This window comes from Doryrhamphus excisus, chromosome 21, assembly GCF_030265055.1.
Source record: "Doryrhamphus excisus isolate RoL2022-K1 chromosome 21, RoL_Dexc_1.0, whole genome shotgun sequence".
NCBI classification, from domain to species: Eukaryota; Metazoa; Chordata; class Actinopteri; order Syngnathiformes; family Syngnathidae; genus Doryrhamphus; species Doryrhamphus excisus.
This window is the reverse complement of record NC_080486.1, coordinates 299,745-324,393: the sequence shown is the minus strand read 5'-3', so window position 1 is coordinate 324,393 and position 24,649 is coordinate 299,745. Positions and strand designations below refer to the sequence as shown.

At 46.7% G+C, this 24,649-nt stretch overlaps 1 protein-coding gene and 1 long non-coding RNA gene across 4 annotated transcripts in view; one reads left to right on the top strand and one right to left on the bottom strand.

The window, feature by feature from the left end:
• Positions 1 to 4,583, bottom strand: part of adarb2 (adenosine deaminase RNA specific B2 (inactive)) — an 89,464-nt gene extending 84,881 nt beyond the window's left edge. The window contains exon 1 of the mRNA XM_058059849.1: positions 4,247 to 4,583. Coding sequence (XP_057915832.1) covers positions 4,247 to 4,349 — 103 coding nt within the window. The 5' untranslated portion in view covers positions 4,350 to 4,583. The remainder of the gene's footprint in view (positions 1 to 4,246) is intronic.
• An 8,288-nt stretch (positions 4,584 to 12,871) lies between these two features.
• LOC131109024 (uncharacterized) lies at positions 12,872 to 20,832 on the top strand. Of its 3 annotated transcripts, none has more exons than XR_009120618.1 (10): positions 12,872 to 13,112; positions 13,510 to 13,567; positions 13,693 to 13,734; positions 14,122 to 14,159; positions 14,245 to 15,479; positions 15,722 to 15,853; positions 15,938 to 15,987; positions 16,069 to 16,267; positions 17,479 to 19,959; positions 20,719 to 20,828. It is a non-coding gene; the product is annotated as an uncharacterized LOC131109024 (long non-coding RNA). The 3 variants fall into 3 exon arrangements; XR_009120619.1 differs by having other exon boundaries at positions 12,874 to 13,112; positions 17,479 to 17,601; positions 20,719 to 20,803; XR_009120617.1 differs by having other exon boundaries at positions 12,875 to 13,112; positions 17,479 to 20,832.
• Positions 20,833 to 24,649: the final 3,817 nt, after the last annotated feature.

The window sequence follows — 24,649 nt, the reverse complement described above, 5'->3', positions numbered from 1 at the left end:
CACACATAGGCACACACACACACACACACACGCACGCAGGAAGAGCGGCGTGCACTTTCCATTGGCGCTGACCTTCATTAACCTCATAAATGCTGCCAGTCGTTCTGCCTTAATGCCTTTATCAGCACAAACAAACAAACATGTGACTAAAGAGTTTCAGGGCAGAAAGCAGAGATTTACGTCTATGAGAGCACCCCCCCCCCCCACCCCCCCACAACACACAGGCCGTCTGACATTGGACCGTCCTGGTGACAACTCCGACCTGCTGTGTTTGCGTAAGCCGCCAAGTTGTCATTTCAATTAGGACCCCAAGAAAAGCAAATGGAACATCAGGATGAGATCTGATCCCTGATCCAAACGTTCCGAGTCTGATTTATTCCAACGCTATTCCTTCACGGCCTACGTTTCCCTAAACCTGCCGACTTCATCACACACTCCCCAAATATTTCCACGAAGACGCCAATGTTGTTCTAATTTGACTGCACGGCACCGCCTCTCCTTTTCAAAGATGGCGCCGTGGCCTGGGGACAAGACCAAAGGGCAGGAAGTCGGCATCCTGGGTGTGGCGACACGTGGCGGCGTGTGGCGACACGTGGCGACATGTCGCGGCAAGGCAACATTTTGAGCTTTCAGTTGCCTTTTTCCCAACGTTGGTAAAGCTTTGTTCTCCTCACAGGGACTGAATGCTGGTGGTTTACCCAGACAGCGTGGTCCCGCCCACTAGGGGCGTGGTTAAAATGTTTGGAAGGAACCAGTTGAAGCCAGTAAAGAAAACGCTTGGAGTATTTGGATAAAAATAATCTTGTTGTGCGGCAGCATCATCACACACACATGCCCCCCCCCCCGCCCCCGGTAATTATCAGAGCGGCACAATGAAGTCATCACTTCAGCACCTCGGCTAGTTCCACCTCCGCAAGTTGAGGAGCCACATTTGTCAATGAGTTGTGAGCGTGGTATTTTTATCTGCATTTTTATCTTTATTATTATTCATAATAATGAATATTATTATCTGGATTACTACTATTATTAATAATAATAAGCAAACTATCTGTATTGCTATCTGTATTAATAATAATAATAATATATGTTTTTAATTATTAGTATCTGTATTACTATCTGGATTATTAGTCATAATAAATATCTATTACTATCTATGTTATTATTAATAATAATAATAATAAATGTTATTTATACATTATTATCTGCAGTATTTTTATTCATAATAAATATGACTATCTTTATTACTATCTGCATTAATAACAATAATAATAATAATAAATCTTCATGTTCATCCAGCCTCTATGAATGCAGCCATGCCGTATTCTCAGGCTGACGGTGGAGCCAAAACATTGATCAGCCATCACTGATCATCCAATATTTGATGGATGGCCGTTCTCGGAAGACCAGCACGGATCAGGTGGTCTTGGTTGCCGTGGCCGGCGTTCCCACATCAGCGTTTGCTTATGGACCTCCTCGCTCGTGCGTGAACGGGAACGCGCCCCCCCCCCCCCCACACTAATGGTTCTGGCTGTGACCCCTCTTGAGAGAGCAATGACCCCCGTCCTCTCGCCCTGCCCCACACCTGCCTTCCTACACTCGACCCCCCCGCCGCCCCTCACTCGGAGGCAGAGTGTAAACAATAATTGCAACATGAATTATATTCTCCTGTGTCCCCCCCCCCCCCCCCCCACTGGCGCCGCTGCTGATGATACGCTGATTTACTGTACTGTACACCGTGGGGGGGGGGGGGGGGGGGGGGTGCTAAGTCTGCTTGTAAAAGAATAATGTGAGTCTATAAATCTGGGCTGTGCGTACGCTCCCTTCTAAAAGCCATGAATATGAGCTCCATATGCCGTATGAGAACATGCGATAACAGGGAAGGAAAAAAGGTCACTGATGGACGGGCTTGACGGACGGGATGTGGCAGACATCGCCCTGCGTTGCGCCCTGCGTTGCGCCCTGCGTTGCGCCGGCAGGCTTTGCGCCACTTTCCCCCCAGATGTTCCCGTGCGTCACCAGACTGTCACATATTGGAGATTTGTGACAGCAATACGGCGGCAGATCTCCGTGGGGACGTGAGCATCAGTCCCGGCCTGCCGCCAATTACCGGCAGGTATGCAGCACGTCTGTTTAGGACGCGCGTGTGCCGCTCCGGGGTCAGCCGGCGTGTGACGTGCGTCCGCACCAAGAACAGCAAGAACATTGCCATCCTGAACCAACACCGCGGGAACGCAGCGCCGCTCGCTAACCTGCAACCTCCCAGAGAAAGGAGAAGCCAAGAAATGAGCAGAGCAGCAGGAGTTGGAAACCGGCTCCGGGATCCACGCGGAGCGCCGCGTCCCGGGAAGCCATCGACTAAATCATCCGCAGCGTTTCACGGGATTAAACCCCACGTGCTAATCCTCCAGGACTTTTCTGGGTCCGTGAAAATGATTGTAATAATGTGCAGATGAAGATGATTTGGTGTTTTGTCCGTCCACGGCCAGTAAGATAAAGATGGGGGGGGGGGACGGGGGGGTCCGGCTTTGTCTTATTTTTGGTGGCCTTCAAACAAAACAAATCATGAGCTGTGCTTTCATCCTTCCCAAAACCTTGACTGGAACGAGCCACGCCGTGTATGTACCGCCGTCCGTTTCAGCGGCGGCGGCGTGGTGGCGTGACGGCGTGTCGGCGGCCGCTTCCCGTAGACACACTTCATTTCCAACGGGGCGCCTGAACGGCCCCTAATGTTCCGTGTTATCAGAATGAATCAGCAGCGCTGATAAATGAGCGGTGGGGAAAGACGCTGCGAAGGCCTGCCAGCTAATGTGCGTGATTGTCTGATATTCATATGCAATGCTTAATGTCGTGGAACCGATTCTGTCATTTCCATTATGTAAATACATTTGCCTCAGTGCTATATTTTAATGTATTGTCTCCCTTGTCTCAATTATTTGGGCTATTAAAAAGCGAGAGGTTATGGAAATGAGCTGCAGTTTGACGACATCTACTAAGTGTTTATGAAAGCTCGTTACACATTCTGTTGCATCGGAACATGTCAACACGCCCGGCGCCTGCGAGGATGGCCTGGGGGTTTATTTAGCACTCGTGTATGATCTGGGGGGGTGCGGGGGTAAAGGTGATGTCATTTCATTTGGCTGGGACACAACAGTGGATTTCATTTACACTACAATTTTTTGGACCAAAATACATTTTACTCTCTGATATTGATATCACTTTCTTACTGGGAGGAAACGAAGAAAGGTGTGTGAAAAGCGATGCCCTGAACACACCGCGACATGGGATATGTCCCACAGGATATTTCATAAAATCATCATGCGTTTGTTCGAAAGATGGATGAAATAATTAGGGACATGTGGGGTGATATGTATAATATCAAATATTCATACATGACATCATATCATACAGTATACTGTATGATATCATATATATATCCAAAAGGTGGATGAAATATTTAGGGACATGTGGGATGATAAACACCATCATACGGTATATATACAGTATATATATATATATACACATCATATATACAGTATATATACATCATATATTACAGTATATGTACATGATATATCCACCCAAAAGCTGGAGTGCCAGGCGGGTGATACCAGGACATATAGACATATAGATAATGAGGTATAATATGGTATATAATAGAGCAGATGAGGTGTGGAATTACCGGGTCCTGGTAAAGGCTCCGGTGCCAACTAGAATATTGTCCCCGTCTCTTTGAAGGCCTTCGGACTGGATTTCAGTGCGGGAGGCTTTAATGGGCTAAGCGCAGTTGTTTTCTGTAATTATGACACATTGCTAATTAAAAAGGATATTGCTCGTTTGGCATTTAAAATACAACAACGGCGCCTTTTTTTCCTTTTAAGAGCTCATTTTAGTCAAGCGACTTCATTTGGGACCTGAATTGGTTTCATTTGCTGACCGAAGCTGAGATTTGGTCAACTTAAAAGCACATTTATCTGCCGGATGGAGAAGGTTTGTTTTTGGTCAACCAACCACATGCGGCATTCACGGAACGGCTACTCTCAACTTTATTCCCTCAAACGGCCAGCATGTTGGTTCCTTTTCATCGGAGGTTTTTCTTGCTTCCTAACTTTGCAGAAGACAATAAAAGAGACGCGGACGGTCGCCGGCCGCTTCGCTCAGCTGCGCCGTCAAGGTGCGCACGACCTCCGCGTCTCTTCCGGTTCCAGAAAGCACGGTCGGAAGGACGAAGAAAAGTTGGATGCTTTACCCTTTCGCTTGGATCTCCTCCTCCGTCTCCTTTTCAGCTTGCACTTCACCTGGCCGCCCTGAGCCCCCGACGCGCGGCTGCTGTTTCCAAGTACGGACGCCATCCGCCTTCGGTCGGAGCGACTCGTCGGAGGAACTTTGTGGTCGGACTCTTCTTTAGCGACGTTCGACTTGCGGCGTCTGCCCCCGCCTCCGGAGAAGACGAGCCGGGGTGCCGTCGGAGTCGTCGGTATAGCCGCAACCCTCCCCCCCCCCGGACGTCCGTGTGTGTGCTCGGCAGCGCTCAGCGTCGCCGCGCGGCTCGCAGTCCTGCGCTCGCCTCTCCGCGCATTCGGCGTCAGCTACTTTGGATTCGATCGAGCGCGACTTGTGACGCCTATCTAGTCCTCTGCCGGCCTCCTAATTAGGCTCCTGCCTGGGAGCTGTGACGTCACCAGCACACCCACTTACTTACCGACACCCCCTTTTTACCTTCCCCGCACTTTCATGCCCGCAAGGTCAGAGGGGGGGACGGCACACTGGTTGCTTGGTCGGTGGCACACTGGTTAGTTGGTTAGTGGCACACTGGTTAGTTGGTTAGTGGCACACTGGTTAGTTGGTTAGTGGCCCACTGGTTAGTTGGTCAGTGGCACACTGGTTAGTTGGTTAGTGGCACACTGGTTAGTTGGTAGGTGGCACACTGGTTAGTTGGTTAGTGGCACACTGGTTAGTTGGTTAGTGGCACGTTGGTTAGTGGCACACTGGTTAGTTGGTTAGTGGCACACTGGTTAGTTGGTTGGTGGCACACTGGTTAGTTGGTTAGTGGCGGGCTGGTTAGTTGGTTAGTGGCACACTGGTTAGTTGGTTGGTGGCACACTGGTTAGTGGCGGGCTGGTTAGTTGGTTAGTGACGGGCTGGTTAGTTGGTTAGTGGCACACTGGTTGCTTGGTCGGTGGCACACTGGTTAGTTGGTCAGTGGCACACTGGTTAGTTGGTTAGTGGCACACTGGTTAGTTGGTTGGTGGCACACTGGTTAGTTGGTTAGTGGCACACTGGTTAGTTGGTTAGTGGCAGACTGGTTAGTTGGTTAGTGGCACACTGGTTAGTTGGTTAGTGGCACACTGGTTAGTGGCACACTGGTTAGTTGGTTAGTGGCACACTGGTTGCTTGGTCGGTGGCACACTGGTTAGTTGGTTAGTGACGGGCTGGTTAGTTGGTTAGTGGCACACTGGTTGCTTGGTCGGTGGCACACTGGTTAGTTGGTTAGTGGCGGGCTGGTTAGTTGGTCAGTGGTCAGTTAGTTGATTAGTGGGTTAGGGAAAAAGGTCATCCACTCATCCCGTGTGGAAGTGGTGCATTTTTGGCTCTTAGGTTTGGCTCTACTAATATAAAAAGAAAAGCGTCAGCATTTATTGTATTTTTGTATTCAACAGCCCGTCTGGAATTGCACGGGTAAGCTAGCGTGTGAGAGCGTAAAGAGCTTAGCTGAGCGCCTCAGTCTACCATTGACAGCACCGTTGGACGAGAGAGAATGTACATATTGATCGCATCCAGTGTCGTGTCAGCTGTTTTAGCTGCTGGACTGCTCGCCACTAGGCTGCGCTCTCGGCTCATCTCCGAGCATGTGGACAAGATCCTATTTCCCAAGTGGAATCAGCAAGCTGGAGTAGGTTTCTACTAGTTGGGTTAACGCTACTTTGGCGCTACGTCTGCAGTGATGCGGACTCTGCATCGGTCCCTTGGGGTGAAGTGGATGGATGGACGCATGGATGGATGGTTGGATGGATGATAGATGGATGGATGGTTTGATGGATAGATGATGGATGGATGGACGCATGGATGAATGGTTGGATGGATGGATGGATGGAGGGATGGACGGTTGGACGCATGGTTGGATGAATGATAGATGGATGGTTGGTTTGATGGATAGCTGATGGATGGATGGACGGATGGATGAAGGGTTGGATGGATGGACGGATGGATGGTTGGATGGATGGATGGATGGACGAATGGATGGTTGGATGGACGGACGGACGGACGGGTTACCATTAAGCCTGGGTCTCTGCCACTCCTTTCCGTTTGAGCGGAAGTTGCTTTGTCGCATCGTCGCCGCGGTTGCCGCTGCGGTCCATTTTCACGGTCATCGATGGCCTTTATTTTTGCGATGATTACGGAAGGGAAGGTCTCGGCCACCCCTACCGAGACGTAAGCCGGAGGAGGAAAGGATGCGGTGGACAGTTGTGAGCACAATCAGCAATGGAGGCTTTTCTCGCCTTGTTCAGCTTTTGTCCTGTGAGATTATGGATTTGAAATAAATCAGCGTCTTTTGTGAAGGCCCACGGGGTTTCCATCCACAAAGGAAGCTTGAAATGATGTTCAATGGAGCATTTCCCCCGGCAACAAACGGGTTACATCAAATGGATGTTTGATATTCTCCAGAAATCAAATGTAGTCAAATTCAGCTTCATCACGGCGGCGTCTGATTGGAGCGGAAGCCCGGCTAGCGTACGTGCGGCCATCATCCGCGGCTTTGCTCGTGTTTGCATGTGACGTTCAATGTGCGGGCCCGAACTCCCCTGACAGCGTGGACAGTGCGTTGCAGCTGCAAACTTGCAACTTCCTGACATGTTGGCATTGTTGTGTGAAAGCGGCGTGTCAGGGCTATCACAACGCATTTGCAGCTCGCCTCGCTGGAGGTTATTGTTTTATTTCCTCTAATGCAGAAGGTCAGGTGCTGGGTGCGGGGAGGAGGAGGCACTGCCGGACATGCCCTCGGCCGTGGCCGTAAATGGCTTTGTTTTTGTCCTGTCCTCAATAAAACATCACGTACACGTTCTATGCTTTCGTATTGGCCGGGAAACCAAAAAGTTTCAAGTTTCCTGGAAGGCATCGCACCCTCATCACGTGAAGAGTCCATCCACTGTGCAGAAATAACAGCAGGATGTTTGCTGATGTCAGACTAAAAAGTCACTTTGTGGAGCCGTTATTGGATGGGAACATTCCCACCCGGGCCTTCGGGCAGGAGAGCAAAAGGAGGGGGGGGGGGGTGTCGGGCCGTGCGCCTGCCTGCCGCCTGCCCCCAGGACACCCACAAATATCCATGTAAATTGCAGTTTAAGAGAAATCAATACGAGTGACAAGTTGCCAATGCCGCTATCTGGGACAGTAATGAAGGTGTGCTGGCGGGGGGCCTGAAGTGCACATAGATAACGGCAAACAGGCTGGGTGGGGCAGGTTACACACACATGCACACACATCACAACACAACACAACACAACAAGGTGACTGGTTCTTCCATCAACGCCAAGCAAGGTAGCAGAAATACCCGGACGTCTCCTTACACGTGTCCGTCAGTGTCTGGAAAAACTGGCCTTTTGGAATTTGCAGGAACCCACCCAACCTGGGACAAAGTTTTACTCCTTGATGAGAAGGTATGGAGCAATGGTGGTCCTGATGGCTTCCAGCATTACTGGCAGGATGAGGAGATGTTTTCCATGCCGCAAAGTAGGACGGGCATCATCATGATCCTTCAATGCCGTAACGGAGCTGCAGGTTGTGCAGGGGTGTCAAATGGAAGTGGCTTCTTCAACACTTCACAAAGGACTTCTTCCAGACTGGTTTGGATCTAAATCCAGTGGAGAACATTTGGCATGGACATGAGTTCCATTATCAGCACCTGGAGCAACATTCCCACCGGCATCAAGCATGCCCAAAGACATTCTTACGTCATGACCAGGAAGGTACTCATTACTCCTCATGGACATTTCATTTCTGTTTTAGGGGCTCTGGGGGGGGGTCGCCCGTCGCCCGTCGCCCTGTGGTCTTAAGCTAATGACCAGCCTATTTGACCTGACTGCCTGGTTGCAATAAATGGCTCCCATTTCTTCTTTCTGCATTTTGAGGCTCTGCTTAGAAGCTCCTCAAGATCCGGTCAGGTGATCTGACCGTTTGGATGAGGAGTGCTTGCACACTCTGTTTCTGCTCGCCAGCGTGATGGAGTACACGAGGAAGCCCATATTTGTTGCTGTGAAGTCGTGTTTGTGTTGAGCCATTGGTTTGATGCCATATCTGTGGATTAGAGAGATGTTAAAGTGAGATTAAAGTCAAGGCATGGTGGAAACGCTGGCTTTTTTGCATCGTCAAATCAGCCCCCTGCCATCTAAGATAAGGGGGCCAATCAGTGCTCCGCTCACACATCTACAGCCCATTTGATTTCCAAGGAACGTTCCAATGAAAATATAGCCCTCTTTCATTTATTTAGGCCAAGCGAAATAGATGGTGGGCATACTGTTTATATGCTGGCTGATGTACCCCCCCCCCCCACTCCCACCCCCCATCAAGTCCTACATCATACAGGCACAGTTCAGCACTTAACAATAAATGTCACCAATTTCTAACATTTCCATCGGCAAACCAAAGAGACGATGCCGTTGCTCCAAAGGTTCTTCTAAATCCCACAAACAGCAGAATGCCAACATATTCTATTTGTTGTGGGGGGGGGGGGGGGGGGGGCAGTCTGCTTATCAAACCTTGCAGCCAAGTTGCAGAGATGGAAGCCTGAGAGCCCCCCCATCCCCATTAGTCTTTGGGAGTATATTGACTTGAAGCTTTGCTTTGCTTTTTCCAAGGTGGGGCTTTGGCGGTGGTGGTGGTGGGGGGGTGGGGGGGGGGGGATTAGTTGGCTGTGGTCTTATCATGTGTTCAGACGGCCAACCGGGAGAAACGTGTACCTTCATCTCCCCAACGGCCAACTGGGAGAAACGCGTACCTTCATCTCCCCAACACACTCCGCCCCAAAGTAATCATTCTATACTGGAATATACCTTCATATCCTTCATTACAGCAGCTTGGTGGAGTACAACAAATACTACAAAGAAACAGTCAAGTTCCAAAGGAAGAAGTCAAAACCCAACCAAACCAGCCAGCCTCCAACATGAGCGCTTACTTTTCCTTATGAGTGAAGCTAACCACGGTGCACCTTTTAGGTTGACTTGACTGTAAGGCCGCCACGTGTGTTATGTACACCCCCCCCCCCCCCCCAGTAGCCTGTTGGACTCCTCAGCAGCTTGTAAAGGCGATTGTGCTCAAACAAGTCATAGTTGGTTCCAAAGGAAAACTGGGAACGTGACATTGAAAACTTCCTTTTGAGAGACTGTCAGTGCAGTCGGGGAAGGAGACGTTCTTGGGCCAGCCTTTCTTCTGCTCCAATCTTCTTTGGATGGCTTGTTTTCTCCCTGCAACCGCCCCCCACCCTCCCTAATTGACACCCATTAATCACAGGAAGTCTTTGGGAGGATGGCGCGCCCGGCGCCCGTCTTGGCTGACCCCAACGTTTGGAGAGTGAAGATAAAGATGATGCTCTGACAGCTCTGAAATAGCTCTTTTTTCCTTGGGTCAGCATTTAGGGGGAATATGAATATGAATATCATTATCCAATAAAGAGGGAAAACAAATGAGTTCTTTGAGGATGGCTGAATGTCAGAGCTTTTTGTAACCTTTGTGTGGCTAAATTGGCAGGCTAGGTTTCAAATGAACACATTAGGAGCACAAGTCTTTCCACAATTGTATTTGGAGATGATCTTAATATTACAGCTGTATTAGCATGAATACAATCCCTTTTAATTGTTTAGATCTGTGGTGATACTGCTGTATGTGGGACTTTTTCATTTCCCAATCTATGTGCTCTTTGTATTCCAATCAAAATGTCTGTGTGAATAGAAGCTAACATATTGGCCTTAATGTGTGTGCTTTAGTACAATAGAGCCATTGTGCTGAGTGGGACGGGGGGGCTTATCAGTGAAAGACAGGAAAGGAGAAATGAATAGAATAAAAGTCAATTCCATCTCTGTTTTGAAAAGAGATTTCTCCAAATAGTATTCTTCAGAAACCCTAGTCTGGTTCCGATGAACTCCCAAACTTCCAATGATGAAATCACCAAGGGCGTTTTTGCAAGTCAAAGCAGTTGCTGCATATTTGTGCTTTTCACCACACAAACTTTGAAAACGTTGGATGCTAACAGCTCTGAAATGAGTCTCAAGGACAGTTTACAATTGAATGCAAACAGGAGTGGCTACGAGCGATTGCACGATAGCGGCCGACCGATCTTCCAAGAGGAACGCTGTGGTGCCTCTGTCCGAGAGGCGGTAGGATGGCTGTCAACTTCATTCATGCTGGGATAGGATGCCAGGCTTCTCAGCTAATCGCTCCTCAGACAGACTGTGAATATTCCATTCCTAACACAATGTTTTGGGAATTGTCAATCGGCATCCAACGCAACGCCGTGAAAAACCTCAGCATTGACTTACACTCAGAAACCTAGCGGGGCCGAGCAGCGTAAAAGATGGAAGGATGGATGGATGCTGCTTCATGGGTGAATACGACAAAAAACAAACTATACATAGTTTTTTTTTATCTAATTCAAGTCTAAAAATGACCAATATGAGCCAATGAAAAGTGTTTTTACAATTGATTGATGAATCGGGTGGCATGGACCGGTAGAGTTATGGATTATGGATAATGATGTTACAAAGGGTATTGGGTAAACAGATTTTCCGTGCTGTAATTACCAACATGTTCCGTTCCTAAAGAAGGAATCCTCCTCACTTACCAATCAGCTGGCGTGAACGAGGGATGAGTACACAGAGCTATGAAGTACTTTCTTGTTGTTTTTAGCGATGCGTTCAGGTGGCTGGAGCCTGAAGGTGCAGCGGCTGGCGGTGCCAACTGTGATCAAGCTGAATCGTGCATGGAGGGTTGGGGGTGTCAGACGGGTGCACTCCTGACCTCTGGGATAGCAAACGTCACCCACGTCCAGCTTATGAAATTCAAATCCCGTGCGCCGCCGCTATGATGCTGTGGGCATAATTCGGTGCCGGTATCTGTGGTGCGTGCACGCGAGACCCCACAGAGGAGGACGAGAGCAGGACGGTTTAGTTCTGAACAAACATCCTGCTCAATCTGATCCTGCTCCCAGGAACCGGCCGTATATGAGATATATATATATATATATAACAAATATATAACAATGAAAGCAAACAAAAGCCGCCATGCCTGACTCGGGTCGGCAACTTTCTCTGGAATGAATAAGGACACCTTGCTGACTCGGCTGTCCACGCTGAGCCTGGGCGATCATCTGACACGTATCTGACTGGATGTGATGCCTGTTTTAGAAGAATGCAATACACGGCAAATGGTTTCTTCAATCATACACACATAGTGACTTCTAAAAAGACAATTGACAGAACCAAAGAAGAATTATTCTCTGTCATACGATGACAGAGGACAGTATGAAAGCGAGCGCAGGGACCAGGAGGGAAGTAAGTCGCCAGCTAAAGACGGGACAGCCAGGCAACGCGTGTCAACAAAGAGTGGAACGGAATGAGACCCAAAGGTCGTTGATGGGCTGTCCATCATTGCGTTGGACATTTGATATTTGCCATTCTCGGGGCGATTAGAGGCAAAGTGCGTCCCTTGTCAACCCGATACGGACGCTTACTTTTATTTTCAAATACGGGACAATTTTGTTTTCCAAGGACATTTGGCAACCCGATGCATGACTGATGAAGGTGATCAGGTGAGACAGTAAAAGACCCCCCTCCCCGCATCAGCAGACATATTAGTAAACACAATCTCATCATTTCATCCTGAAGGCCTTGAACCTCTGCTGTATCTCCTGGAGGCGACGCAGATGAATGGCTTCTTTTCCCGGCACACATTCATCTCTGGAAGTGCCTCTATTTGGTGCTCGGCAGTGTCAGGGAGCCTCCATTCATCTCTCACACGCCGCTAAAGCTTGCACGTCAAGTCAAGCCGGCCCTCCCGACTTTACGACATAACATCCAGCTCATTAGCACTTTAAAGCTTTCCTGAATTACCCGAGCCTCGTTTGATGTACAACACAGTCGCCGTTGTGTGAATGGCAGGAAGCACCCGGATCAACAATGTTGCTTCTCATGGAAAAGACTTGGTTAATCTCACCATGTGCACTGATTTGCTGGGTTTTTTTTTTGGGGGGGGGGGGGGGGGGGGGTTAGGCCCTTGTGGATTGCTGCTTGTGAGCCATCTAATACCTCTTGGAATAAGCACAGAGATCAGAGCGGAGCTGCAGTTGTCCCAGTGTGATATTTGCAAGGCACCATTTTAATTAATTTCCCCTGTCTTTGTTCACAGGAGCGTGCACGTACAGAATGGCAGCATATGGCGCTGCTCTGCTTTGCAAATCCTCCAGAAACCACTGCTGTGGATTTATGAATGTGACAGATGAGGCTTTGATGGTTATGATGGGCGCCGCTACTGGAAAAGGTTGTGTCTTCAACTGGAGTGGCACGGCCTATGCTGGGTGGAGACAGCAAGAAGCCATCACGTCCCATGGCTGCCGGGATGCTTGCGTCACAGTCGTCCCTTTTCATTGGTTCCACACCCAACTGCAATCAGTGAATTCCCACAATGTTGGAGTTAATATTAGGCCATGGCAGGTCCGTCTCAGCCATGGCATTTCCGTCTCAGCCACACTGAAAAAAATGATTTTGTTGGCCCTGTAATTAGTACCTCAAATATGAATTTGAATTTTACAAGGATTTATTATTTCACTTCTTTTATTCTAAAATCTCACTCTTTATTTAATGCCTTACTTGATGATTGTGTGTAACTTTGTATCCTCACATTTATATGTACATTTGATCACTGACACCAGATAGTAAAATGTACTTGGGTAATTGCAGTGAACCTGGCCACCTTGTGGCCATTCTGCGCATGCGTCACAGGATCGTTTGCACTCAGACTTCCCAAGGCAAAGTTTGAGGGCGCCATGTTTTCACGGGAAGACGGTGGAAGACGACATGGACGGTCGTTTAACAAGGAAATTCATTGATGTGGAGCCATATGGGCAGGTCATATGCTTTCCTGACATTTTTCTGTCACCTTTCCTCATCTGTTTAAGTCAGTGTTATAATATGAAATACTCGACGTTAGCATTAGCTTACCTTTAGCCTGCCAGCTAGCTAGCTATGGACTGCGAGCTTTGAGGTGTTTTCGGTTGCACAACAGGAGATTTCTATGTTTATTAAATCTGTAAGGATGAATTCGTCATATATGTTATTTGATTATTTTGGCGGTCGCGCAGCAGCAGTGTCCTCTAAGCCACGGGAACGGCGTGTAGCTTAAACATTTGTTTAAGCTACACGTATGCTATCGACCTGAGTCTTGCGGATACCTTGGGGGAGCGGGAGTTTTGGTTTGTGACAAGTATTTCATTGACCAAAAAGTGGAAACATTGCAAAATTTCAGGCCCTGACATCAATCATGACTTAAACCTGCCTGGAAGGATTAGAAATGTTGGAGCCAGGTTAGTTTCCCGCATCTGTGGTCATTTTAATGTCAAACATATTTTACGGGAACAATGTGTCATCAGTGTTCGACCAATGATCCAAGTATAACCAAATAAACGTTTGTTTTAATTTGACATATTAGGAAAGCAGCAGCTTGCACCAACAAAGACCCCTGACTGAGAAGGTAACATTACAATAATACGTATATGGTTATTTGAATCTGTAAATGGCAGTTTAGCCTTTTGTTAAGTTTTAGTTTGATTTGAAAGAGTTGGATAATGGAGTTCCTCAACAATATCCCCTAAACAGTGAGGAAAAAAGATTTACCCATAAGTTGTTATTTTGAAAGTTGTAGTTTTGTTTAGGTTAGGTTTCAAGACACAGATGAATAAATATTTGTATTAAAAACTAAGTTGATTTTGAGTGTTTTGTTTAAAAAAAACAACAACAACAAATATTGTCAAGCAGCTTTGTAGTTTAGACTAATGTGCACGCAATCTGAAACCATTGTGATGATTTTAGATTTTGTATTGTTGTCATAATTAAAATAATTTCTTGATCCATTTCACAGAATATTGAAGGATGTTGACGCTCAAGAATTTGGTCGAGGTAAGATCACAGTACAGCTGTTGAATAACACCAATATGCTTTAGTTATTCATTCATTCATTTTCTATGTCGCTTATCCTCACTAGGGTGCGTGTATACTGGAGCCTATCCCAGTTGACTTCGGGCAAGAGGCGGTGCACACCCTGGACCGGTGGCCAGCCAATCACAGGGCACATATAGACAAACAACCATTCACACTCACATTCATACCTATGGACAATTTGGAGTCGCCAATTAACCGAGCATGTTTTTGGAATGTGGGAGGAAACCAGAGTACCCGGACAAAACTCACACATGCACGGGGAGAACAGGCAAACTCCACACAGAGATGCAACGGAGAATCGAAGCCAGGTCTTTGGTTTAGTTATGAAATGTTTAATTTATTTCACAGGTTCCTCAACCTGTGGATGTGTTGTATTTTTGTGCACCGTGATCAAGTATGTCCTTTCTTTTGATGACCACATATATAAACAGCCCCTCTGCCAAATGTTTTCATTCAATGTGGCTGGCAAGTACAACAACTACAAATGTAGTAAAGGTGTTCTGGTTTGAAAGAATGTTTTGTAAAATATGTGTTAAGATCATTTCATTTAATTCAAAGAAGGTCATCTTAAAAAAAATACAACACAGTCATATCAGAAAAGTGGTGTAGGTGGTAGCTTAAATCTCATGTAAATATTACTTATAAATTGCTCCAAATGAAGTAAGGGAAAACTAGTTAAACAATCCTGAAAGGCGAGTATATTTATATGGATTGTTAGGTAGATTCAAAGGTAGTTTTGAGTAAAATTTACTAGCAAAGAGAGTACCTTTTGTGTCTAAGACAGTACATCTCAAGTAATATTAAAGAGTATTTTTAATTAGACAAGTAAATTTTACTTGAATATTTCCCAAGTAACAGTTACTTAGGAATTGTGCGTGCAAATTGTTACCTAGCTTTTTTCAAGTAAATGGCACTCCACATTTTTTTCAGTGCATGGCATATAACATAGAGCTGGTCTTTGAATGTTTTGGGACTAACAATAGGCCACGGTCTACCACCAGGCAGTGATTATTTATGAATTATTTTTTGAAAAAAGGCGATGAAGAAGCGACATTGTAGCCGTGATCCTGTATAGGGAGGAATGACTGTACAGCTTCTATGTTACAAATGTATTGGCTGTAAGAAATCTATGTATTCATCTAGCTTGCATTATACAGGATATGATGCATCATGTGTGTGTGATTTTCCTGGTTTTCCTGGCAGGCGTTGGCACTGATTACAAGCCCCCATTGCCCGGCCCTGATCGGCTTGCCCCCCCATGACGACACGGAGTAAATGGTATGTGATCAGTGTTTAATCCAATCAGGGGTGGGAGTGTGTTTGATTGACAGCGAGGTCTCTGTGGGACTCTGATGAGGGGGAGCAAAAAGGCTGGTAAGGAGCAGGGTGGGGGTGGGAAGCGTGAGGAGTGGACATATTTCCTGCTTCACCACAAAATAACCAAATTCATCCGAGAAGGTGACTTCCATGCAGCCTCTGTATTTGACCTTCTGCCATTTTATCCTTTCCTTCCTGTACAGAACAATAGTGTTATATACTGGACCATATACCCTGGGATTGGCTGGCCACCAGTGCAGGGTGTACCCCGCCTCTCGCCCGAAGACAGCTGGGATAGGCTCCAGCATCCCCCGCGACCCTCCTGAGGATAAGCGGTAGAAAAAGAATGAACGAACATGTAACAATAGTGTTATATACCGTATGTACTATCTTGTACCGTATGGGATGTTCGTCAACAGGACGCCACTGCAACATCTTCTAATTTGGACTCTGCCATGCGGACAAAGAGGTATTAACCCCCTCCCAATGTGACACTTTCGTAGAGGGCATGACTTTATGGATGATAACTTTTCGTATTTCCCATTTCCAGCCCAATATGCTTTCCAAAGGCGTAAAACCCATCCAAGCTAGCTGGATTAACAGAGGCGGCGGGACAGCCATGCTGTGGAACACCCAGGAAGGCCAGCCTCCATTTCCCTCCGGTGTCCCTCAGGACGTGGGGGTGTGGGAAGATGAACCTGCCGGCTTCTTCCTTTCTTGTTACTCATTTGATGCCACTCCTAAATATGGTGAGCGCTCACGTTCATGCATGAGATCTCTGAATTTCTCCCGTCACAACCCGACCAATCGTAAGAGAGTGGTTGTGGGGGGTGGGGCCTCGGGCCAAGAGGAGAAGAAAGCAGATTTCACAACGCCAGACTAAAGAAGTTTTAATGAAACTTCCAGAGGTGAAAAGTTGTGATACAAATATAAAGGTTCCAAACATCACAGAGATGATGCTATGCTAATTCATGAGAAACACAAAGCTGCAGGAGGATCAGCACCTTTTTATGTGATGTCAATGAAGATGGGGTGCATCCTTGATTGGACGTATGCAAGTGTTTCCATCCGATAATTACAACACTGCAGCATCATCATCATGTTCCGTGATTGAATTCATGTGGGGATGAAGAGACAGGCTCCTAGCGGGGACAGGACAAGTCCTCCGAGTGAACAGTAGATGGTGGTAGTCAACATTGTACATGTGGCACACAGGAGGCAGATGGATATTAAAGCTGGCAGATCAATAAATGAGCAAGCACGTCTGTGTCAGAGACAATACATTGGAAAATTCTATCTGTGCAATCAGTGAATGAGTCACTTACATCTCATCGTGAGCTTCATCAGGTCTTGGACTTGATGGCAGACACCGCTCCATGAAACACAGACTGACTGCATCCCATTTCACCTGAATGATCTCGGTCAGAGACGCAGGCATGGAGACATCGGACCTTTACAAAACACACAAAATGATATCACTAATGATCATCAACGATGCTCGCGTGTAAGTGAAATGGGACTTGACATGTTACCGTGTTTAGTCAACAGAAAGACAATGATCTATTTACCATCACGTAAAGGCCTGCTTCCGTGCAGCCACAGGAGAGCAACCACTAATCAGGTCGGAAACAGGTGTGGGTGCTAAACTCCAAAATGAGAGCATGGAAAGCGGAACTAAGACATAAAAAGGCTGCCATGTAGACTGCATGTAGTTGTATGTATTGCATGTACATGTTCACATTTCAATCAAGCCAAAAGAACATATTTATCTCCATCACAGTAGCAGAACCTCCTAATGAGCAGCAGTTGCGTTCAAAGACACTGCCTCATTCATGTTGAATCACGTGTATTTTCTGGGAATACGTTCTCCTGAGTGAGAGATGGGAATATGCACATATGGCTTTCTGTGTCTTGGTGGACACAGCTGGAGATGCATTCATGGCACCGCTGTTGTGTTCAGGTGACAAGCGAGTTAGACTGCGTGGACGCTACCCCCGCCATCATAACAGTGGCTTGCCAAGACGTGCGTGCCTTCATCATACGACATGGAACAGATGATGGATGGATCACCGAGTCAGCCCTGGTAATGCCTCAGTAAAAGGTAGTGGACAGGTGGAATAAACCAAGTAAAGGGGAGGTCTTTACCGTGTATGAAGGTTAGTATCGTGACATTATGTCTGCTGGAAAATGCTTGTTACGAAATGAGACGGTGGTGCTAAGATCGAGCTGGAGATGAATAACGGAGGCCCAACAGCGACGTGTCTGATGGAGCCGAGGGACGTTGACGTGTCGAGGGAATTGTCTGTTTTGCCTCTTTAGCTGGAATTGATTTCTTCAAAGGCCACTTGTTTTTTAATTAAAACACTGAAGTAGCTAATTGTGAAATTGATTGTGGCTGTGTTTTGCATGCTGTAAACCAATAGACCGATTCCCTGGGTGCCATCTGTATTTATTGGGGGAAAACGTGCACCCTCTTCCAACTCCAACCTTCACTGGAAGGAATTCTCTGCGCTTAGCGCTCTAATCCCACAACTTGTCCAAACCTTGAGAAACTTTTCCAATACTAAGCTTTACGAGAAAGTGACAGCACGCTAGTCTTTAAGGCACAGCAGGCCCTGCAGGCTCAGACGCAGCAGCATTACACACTGGACACCACGCAGCGTCTCCACCCTTCCCTGCTCTACCCTACTCTACTTTACTCTACCCTACTCTGCTGTACTCTGCCGTACGTAAAAGTCTGCTCCAAAGATGAACTTCTCCCCTGCCAGGAAGATTTACGGCGGTGGTGAGATGAGGTTTCTTTGTGCCAAACCTTCTCATTCATCTTTCTTGGGGCTAACATTACCTTCAGAGACCTTATATCTCAGCAAGGCTTTCTGCCAGCGGATTCATCACGGCACCTTCAATTATTCATCCTGCTTTTTAGGAAGTCCTAATGGAAGTCCACAATTTCACCAAGAAAAATGTTTCTCCATTAAAATGACGAGGCTCCGCAGGCAAAGCCTGACTAAACTCCCCCCACATACGCTTTGTACTCTACATGCTGATGTACTGTATACCCATGCAGTATCGCCTGTCAGTACTAATCCACAGTACAGCCCTCTTCCACGAACACACATCGCTGTATGAATGACCAGCCTGGACAATACCATGACTGGATTGGTGGGACTACAGGTGGCCTTTTCACACTTGTAGTCAACAAGTCCGTCGAAGACCAGGCTGGACTCGCAGGCCCCTCTGGTCTGGTCTCACACTATTCCCTGGCGTTACCCTACCTCCTATTCCAGCTCCTTTATCTCGTGTGGTGTATTATTGGGACAAAATGTATGCGGCTCAGCACATTTGATGTGTATTTGTGGCCTGAATGAAGCCTTTTAAAGCATACTAATGACAAAGTGAAATAGAAATTTAAGGCATTCAGATGATGATATGCAGTACTCTCCACTGGTCCCCAGGAGTCAGTATCGTGACATTGGGGAGACAGTAGCCCCTGCAGAAAGTACTGTGAGATTTCTGTATGGGCGGCCCAACCAGGGGTGGTAACGTGTCAATGGTTATGTGCCATCTCTTTGTTGCTGTAGAATTCCCATCTGATGATGTTCCTCTCACAGTCGACGTGTTCTTCAACAGACGTACCGAGACGTTGCGAGGTCTGCCTCTGAGAGACATGATGATAGACACGACATATCTGTTGGGAAATGTATGCTCAACATGTTCCAATTAATCACGATGAAATGTTTGGAGTCGTGTCAAGGAGTCAAGCTTATTTATTCCCAGCAAGCATTTGCAAACAGACACGCAGATACGCTGGTCCTGCAGTGAGGCGCCATCAATCACACTTGGGAGCCAATGAGCAGCCCCGCTTGGCCGTGTTTGAACCTTCCAAATAGCCCCTCTGTCATGTTAGCGCTGCGGAGTAATTAGCATGACGTATCATTCAAAGACACTGCGCTGCATCGCCACCCCGGTGCTGCACGTTTGTAAAGTCCCATCAGCCTTGATATTTAACTCCGCTCGACTAGACGGCCATGCAGCCAAAGAAGAGTGGGAATAAACATTGAAATGTTATCCCAAAGCGAGAGCGAGCGAGCTGCAAGTCTCACTGCTGAGAGCAAATCGTTCTCACTTAAATCCCAGCGAGACTAAAAGGGATTCAAGGATTACAGCGTGCGCTCACGTCGCTTTAATCAAAGTGCAAAGCCGTGCAGGAGAGTCGGCTCCTTGTTAGACGCTGAAGCCAAGCAGGTTGTGTAACACCAGAAGCCAATACTTCCACTTCTGACGCATATTTCCCTCTTTAGTCCTATTTCTAACCTTTTCTAGTCCTTTCCCTAACTACTTCCGTCGCCTGTGTGAAGCGTTGCAGGGAACGCGGCGCTTGTTTGAAGTGTTTGTGACACTGCCTGTGTGTGATCTCCGGACGGAAGCTGGTGTTTTGCAGGTCGGTTCTCTTTCAAGCAATAAAACTCAACTTTCTTTCTTTTTACCCACACCTCCCCCCTGGGATGTGCGACACCGAGTATTTGTACAAACCGCGCCGCTAAGTCGATGTCTTCTTTGGAGAAAGAGACAACAGACAAAGGAGGAGCCACAAGCCGTTTCCCAGACCAAAAAGAGGGAAAAAGTAAATACGGGTGGTTGTTTTTCATGTTATACATGAAAATGAAAAAGAGTATCAAGTGTGAAGGATGGCTTTAAGCAGCATTCCTATCAGCTATTCCCAAATAAGACGTGGAAATGGGTTGGCGGTGGCCAGCACATAAAGGAAGAAGGTTGCAAGTGTGACATACTCATGGACACTCACGTGCGTGCTGCTCGCCATCCACCCAAAATTGCATGTAGGAGCACATACGTGTATGTAATTGCTCCTTTAATTGAAGTACTCATCCTATTTAAGTATGCAATACTTCAACATTTGATTAGCTCATTTTGGCCATACAATCTGACTTACATGTTGTTATCTTTTAACGTAATGATGCGAGCCCCCCACCACATGCTGCCTTAGAAGGAAATCAAAGTAAAAGACAAATATATTCGAGAGGTTTTTGGTGGCTCTGGGGCCCAGCAAAATAGTGTCATCATCCACTTCATGTCAGAATGAGAGCGTTGGGAGTCAGAGGGGGCTGCTGGTAGCGAGATGCAGGATGGGTCCTTTGTTTCATGTTGGCTAATTCCAGCTATTTTCCAACTCTTCTTTCAGGGTCTCTTTGGGAAGTCTTTGATGCCGTGTCAGAAGCCTCCATCTTCAAAGTACGTAGACCACCCAGCATTCGGACACTCCAGTCCAGCTTGGGACCATTATCTCCTAACACAGGCATGGATTTGTCGCTCTTTTTTCTACTCTAAAATGTTTTGTTGTATGAAATGTCAAATAAAGAGCAAAACTTAGGTTATTTAAGGTTTAAGTTAAGTTAACTCAGTTAACTTAGTTAAGTTGAATTCCAGTTTTATTTTCTGTATTTCAAAATGACATTCAAATAAGCCAATCATTCTTGTCTTTTATTTCCCATTCTTGAAAAGAAAGGTCAACGAGCAGAGGTGACCCCGGAGCCGATCCTAGCTGACTTTGGACCAGTTGCCAGGGAGAATTCAACCAGCATCTCCTGACTGTGAGGCAGACCCGCCAAGCAGTCATCCAGCATGCCGCCACCATAAAAACCAATTAGATGGGTTCTATTTCGGTAGTCCAGAAAACACGGACATTACCTTACGACAGATACTTTGATGTCGTAATAATGATAAAGTCGTTAAGACGTTGTATCGCATGCAGTCTAACTTGAATGACATCAAATTAGATCTGGAATGCAAAGGTTAATGGATTTAATGTGGATTATTTTCATATCGCCCATCCAGAGATAATACCTCATTGTGGTAACTGGAGATCATTGATGGTTTTAAATCCCATAACCTAAATTTAATTGCAAATGACTGGTCATTTATTTCACATAAGCAATCTTTATGAGTTGAATATTCTTCAAAGGTACTGCTATTGCTGCAGATGCAGTCCTTCCAATGTTTGTCGCACATGAAACAAGAGTATAGATTTCTATCTGACCATATGGGACCCCCACACGGACCCCCAGGCCTGATATTATATTCATATTTCTACTGTATGATTTTAGAGCTCTTTGTCAGAGCATTTATTTAGCTTGCTATCGTCCTTAGCCAATAAGCAATGGTATTTAAAGAGAGAAGGGGGTTTTTGGATGGAGTTTCATTTTTATGACCAATGTTGATCTGAAATCTGTGGAGAAGGGTGGGCTGTATGCCTTCATAGGAAATAATGTACTACAAGGCGACCGATCACAGACTTGAGCTTTTGCTTGCAGGAGCACGTCACAGAGACATGAGCTTTCCCAGAGTGGACTGGAGTGAAAGCAGGGACGTCCAACGACGGACCTGGAGAGCAGCAAAGTCCATCCAAGGGGTGAAATACCTAGGAACATGTGTACATGTTGGCAGCGTGGTTGGGATCGTGGAGGTTGTTGAGAGACTCTTATCTTATTGGGAAATATCCCAGAGGGCTCTGAGGGGGCGAAAAGGCCCCCTCGTACTCCCAATAATCCAGCTGCGCTCTGACGAATAAATCCAAAGGTTGTCCTTGTTTCACCTGTGATGCTTTTAGTGCGTCCGCTGATTGATTTTGTTTCAGGATGGATCCCTAAAAGTGTCCACGGCAGTCGTAAGTCTTTCCAGCTTGTCACCGTGCTGTGTGTTATTTGTGTAGCTATTACCAACAATTCTTTATTTTAGTCGGGGGCCGCCAGCAAAGAGGCGAGCAATTGACTTGTCAAAGTCCATCTCCAACGTGTGCTTTGAAAGATGGCTGCTTGGGATGAGCAGCGATGATACGCTCCTATGCTACATTTCACATCGGGCCTGCAAGATTAAGGCAGCGCCCATCCTGTTGTGGAGCGCGTATCCTCACTGCCCCCCCCCCTCCAGGAGCAGCACTTTGTACAAGCATGCCTGCTCTGATTGCATCCATTAGCATCTGTCAGGTCTTTACCGCTAATCTACCTCTATTTGTTACATCAGCTTTCCCCTCTTAAGACTTGAAATGGCTTTCATCGCCCACAGATCTCCACCGCCCCTCTTCGGTTGGCCGCCTAGATGGGATTAGGAGGCATGGTTGAGGAAGCTCCTTAGCAGTAACCCCATCGGGAAAAGGTTCAATCCAGCTGTGCAGACTGACACCACACACCTCCGCGTGCCTGCCTGTGCCTCCATCTTTCCCAAGCTCTATTTAGCCACGGCACATATTTTACACCAGAAGCAGGCATCAGGGTTGTTAGGAGACATGACGCTAGATGCCATTACCTTTAACACTACATGGAGGCTGGCTGCTGAGCCAGCAGAGTCCAGTCCACACGCCATGGCTGAGACGGACACGCCGTGGCCGAGACGGACACGCCGTGGCTGAGATGAGCGTTCCACTGCTGAGACGAACCAATTAAGTGTGATCAATGAGTGGTGACTGTACATACATTATTTTCCAACCAAGTAAGAGTAATTGGACAACTTTAGCAGAAGAGTGTTGAGGAAGTCTTGCTCCACTTGGTTGAACATTGGATCCCCGGCCTTTATTTTGCTGTTTTTTTTAACCCAACACCCCTTTAGTTTGTTTTTGTTCCTCACTTTCCCAAGAGCTGCACTGGAGAGGGTTAAAGGACGACTAATGTGATTCATGAGCTACTTGGAAGTCTTTCATTCTGCTGCTGAGGGAACATCTCCCCTCCTGAGAGACTTCAACCTCGTCATTTATTTTAAAAATATGGATATGAAATAAGCAAGTGAGAGTGTAAATGAGGATTGCCATGCGGTCCCTGGTGGGGTGTACCCACGCCTGCCGCCCAGGCCCCATCGGCTGCTGCCCACATGGGAGAACACGCGAGATGATCCACTGCTGTTTGGCTCCCAGCAAGTGGAACACAAAGCAAAGAACCTTTCAAAGTTAAACAAATCACCCTCTGGTGTGGTGTCTTTCCACATTTGTCTCCCACTCTTGCAGCCAAGTAATGTTTGTGGACTGCATAAGCAGCTGGGCGGCACACACACAGCATTACACAATACCAGCATCCCATTCATCTCCAGGAGAGAAAAAGTCAATTAGTTGAAATGATGATCTCACTGCTGCATGTTGCAGCAAAGAATCTTTCATGCGTGGCCCACATGTGTCCTTGAGCTTTGCCTTGCACCTTCCGCTTCATGGGAGTCATTTTATCCAGGCGACTGATATCATCCTATGCAGTATCATGCAGTATTGTGCGGTATCATGTGGAATCATGCAGTATCATGTAGCATCATGTCTCCCCGCCCCCCAGGCTGGCTGATCAGGAAGCTGGAGCCTATCTCAGCAGGCAGGCGGACAGGTGAGTGAAACCAAGAATTCACTATTCAACATGTCATATATGTACACTGAAAAAGGTCTGGTGGGGGCTTTAGATGAATGCAGCCTTCCCGTTTGACATGATTGTTTTATGTTGGAATAGTAAATATCATTTTGGCATTCGACTTGTACACATTTTTGGAGGATGTTCACCCTTTAGGAAAATGTCATTGTGAAACAACAGTCATGCTCTCTCCCACAAACCACGCCCCCTGGAGAAAAACAGGAAGTCCATTTTTGGCCATTTTGCATCCATCCCGCGTTTCAGGTGTAAATCTCCAGGCTACTGTAAAAAAGGCAAGTGTCTCTCAACTGTTATTGACTTGTATTGGAGAGAATGGCACACTTATCTCGTGTGGTTGGATCTGTGTTATTTACATTTATATTTGTCCTCAGTTTGACTAGCCAGCGAGCTAGCTAGCTAGCTAGCTGTGATACGACGAGCTAATCGCTAATTACCGTTCGCTATTGTGATGTCAAACAGTTGTGAAATACTTTCCTCGTTTTGTCTAATTCATATATTCGCAAATTATGCCATTTTGCGTACTTTTGTAGACTGCATTTAGATCGTATTGACGTTAACGGAGTGGCCAGGTGATAACTCTGAATCGATGTTTGGAGAACAAGCTGTAATAAAGATAGCGACTCAGGGAGACTGTCGTCGAGACTTGCGTTATGTCTTTATTTTTTCATTATTGTTGATGTAATTTTATATACCGAAACACTGGATTTGTATCGGGGA